Below are 2500 nucleotides of genomic sequence, written 5' to 3' on the forward strand. Positions count from 1 at the left end.
ATTTAGATATAGAAAAATCCCACTACATCATGTGTCTAATAAATGATATCGATAGAAGGCTTTACTATCTGTGTTGTAAACACTGCGTATAGAAAAACCTGTCCTGTCCTGCTGCTATTAGCGATTTCCAAACGTTCACAACAACATAAGGATATAATTATTATAAATGTCACCATTTATGCAGTGTATCCGGGAAATTGTGTAGTATATTATTAGTGAAATTATGCTAGTAATAATTATAAAGATGGAAAAGACCATTTATCATACATTTTTTCTCTGTTTAGTACTTATAGAAATATATCCTCATTGCAATAACAATGCGGTGAATTCATTGCTATCTGGGCATGGTGTAGATGGATATCAAAGCCTCTGACCAGGCTTAAATGATATGACTTATGCTGCTGCAGGGAATTGTAAATTGACTCACTCAGTCAATTCAGGGAAGACTTCCTTCCCTCCCACGAAAATGAACAATTGCTCCGATAATTGCAATGGAACACATACCAGTGGTTATCTGTTTAATGTGTCTCTGTTTCCCTATCTTGTTGTTTCTCAAGAGAGGAGGGCCTGCAGGGTTTCCGTCTCTCTCTCTCTCTCTCTCTCTCTCTCTCTCTCTAGCTCTCTCTCTCTCTCTCTCTCTCTCTCTCTTTCTCTCTCTCTCTCTCTCTCTCTCTCTCTCTCTCTCTCTCTCTCTCTCTCTCTCTCTCTCTCTCTCTCTCTCTCTCTCTCTCTCTCTCTCCCCATGAATTTCCATCTACTTGTATTGTATTCTTTCATTTTGCAAAAAAAATGAAAAAAATACAGTGGTGACCCATGGAAATAAGATGTATGTGAATCATTACTACAATAATAATGAATATATTAGTCATAATCAATACAACAATCCAATTTGAATGTATTCATATTCAGGGATTTTATTATATCCAAATCGTTTGTCTGGCACTTTGATGCTGCTTAATGTTACAGGAAGCATGAATCAAGTATACTGAACAAGCAGTTCACTTTATATCACTCTCTTCTGTGTGCAAGGTGAGTTTGGGGAGGTGTGCAGCGGTCGACTCAAGCTGCCCAGCAAGAAGGAAATGTGTGTAGCCATCAAGACGCTGAAGGCGGGCTACACTGACAAACAGAGGCGGGAGTTCTTGGCAGAGGCGTCAATCATGGGCCAATTTGATCACCCTAACATTATCAGGCTGGAGGGGGTCGTAACACGCAGTAAGTGAAGGGCGTGCACACACACACACACACACACACACACACACACACACACACACACACACACACACACACACACACACACACACACACACACACACACTGACACTTGTGCAAATGGGACACACAAACACACCCACACTAACACACAAACTGCATAATTTAAACCAGATAATAATAATAATAATAATAATAATAATAATACATTTAATTTAGAGGCGCCTTTCAAGACACCCAAGGTCAGGGAAAGGTCTGTACTTATTTGTTAATTTTCTATTTTTAAAGCATTTTATTTTATGAGCCTGTCGCCTATTGACAATTGGGAATACACAATATCCTGCATCATCCTTTGATAAAAGGCCTTTCTTTAGACATTATCCAAATTATTTTTATGAAGAAAAAATGTATGGTATACTTATACATGGTCCCTAACTTTGACTAATTTCACTGTTGAAATGAGGACACATGCATCATGTGTGCTTATATCGTCAACTGTATGGAAAGAACACACATCAAGAGAGCGAAACTAAACAGAAGTGTGAGCGCTACAACGTGAGCCTGTTACAAGCGGACACGTTTTCATCCCCGGTGAGATTTTCCCCAAAGTAGCCCATTTTGAATTCTCCCCATCCGACAAATGGCCCTAAAGTGGCAAACATTCTTCCTGCAAGACCTGGGGAGATTTGTATGGAGTGGCTGCGCTGTAAATCTCCGCAGATCAATGTTCTCTGATCAGGGCCTGCGTCCAAGGCCAAGCAGAAATCCATAAATCCATACGTCTCACTCTCCTTCCCTGCAGGATGCTGCTGCCTACAACACATTTTGTCAGCACGCAGACACCCGCCCCCTCTTCCCTTTCTCACGAGCAAAGGGCTCCAGACAGCTCTCGTCAAAACCTGAGAGTAGAGGGCAGGTCATTTCTGATTCCCCACCACATGCGCGGAATCCACAGGCACGCAGAGCATTGATTCATGTGATTTATTATGCTGCCCTTGATGTTAATTCTTAATAATAATATTGGGACTTTCACACCTCATTTCCCTTCCGGTGGCTCTGGTTGGATGGCCTCCATAAAGTCAGCCTCGTGAGACCATCCAGATATTAAAGTTTTTGAAAAACAGATTTTGAAACTGGCAAGATCACGAGGGTCTCACGAGGCTATATCAAACACAGTGCATGAATTAGAAGAATACACTGAAACAAGGACACGCTGCATACCAACACAGGTATCTCAGGTTTATTCTCTCTCGCCCACAAACACACACACACATGCACACACTATTGT

At 41.3% G+C, this 2500-nt stretch overlaps 1 protein-coding gene across 3 annotated transcripts in view; it reads left to right on the forward strand.

The window, feature by feature from the left end:
- Window positions 1-2500, forward strand: part of epha3 (eph receptor A3) — a 75549-nt gene that overhangs the window by 53382 nt on the left and 19667 nt on the right. For all 3 annotated transcript variants that reach the window (XM_060039276.1, XM_060039277.1, XM_060039275.1), the window contains exon 12: window positions 1030-1215. In XM_060039276.1, coding sequence (XP_059895259.1) covers window positions 1030-1215 — 186 coding nt within the window. The remainder of the gene's footprint in view (window positions 1-1029; window positions 1216-2500) is intronic.

The sequence above is a fragment of the Gadus macrocephalus genome, chromosome 20, assembly GCF_031168955.1.
Source record: "Gadus macrocephalus chromosome 20, ASM3116895v1".
NCBI lineage: Eukaryota > Metazoa > Chordata > Actinopteri > Gadiformes > Gadidae > Gadus > Gadus macrocephalus.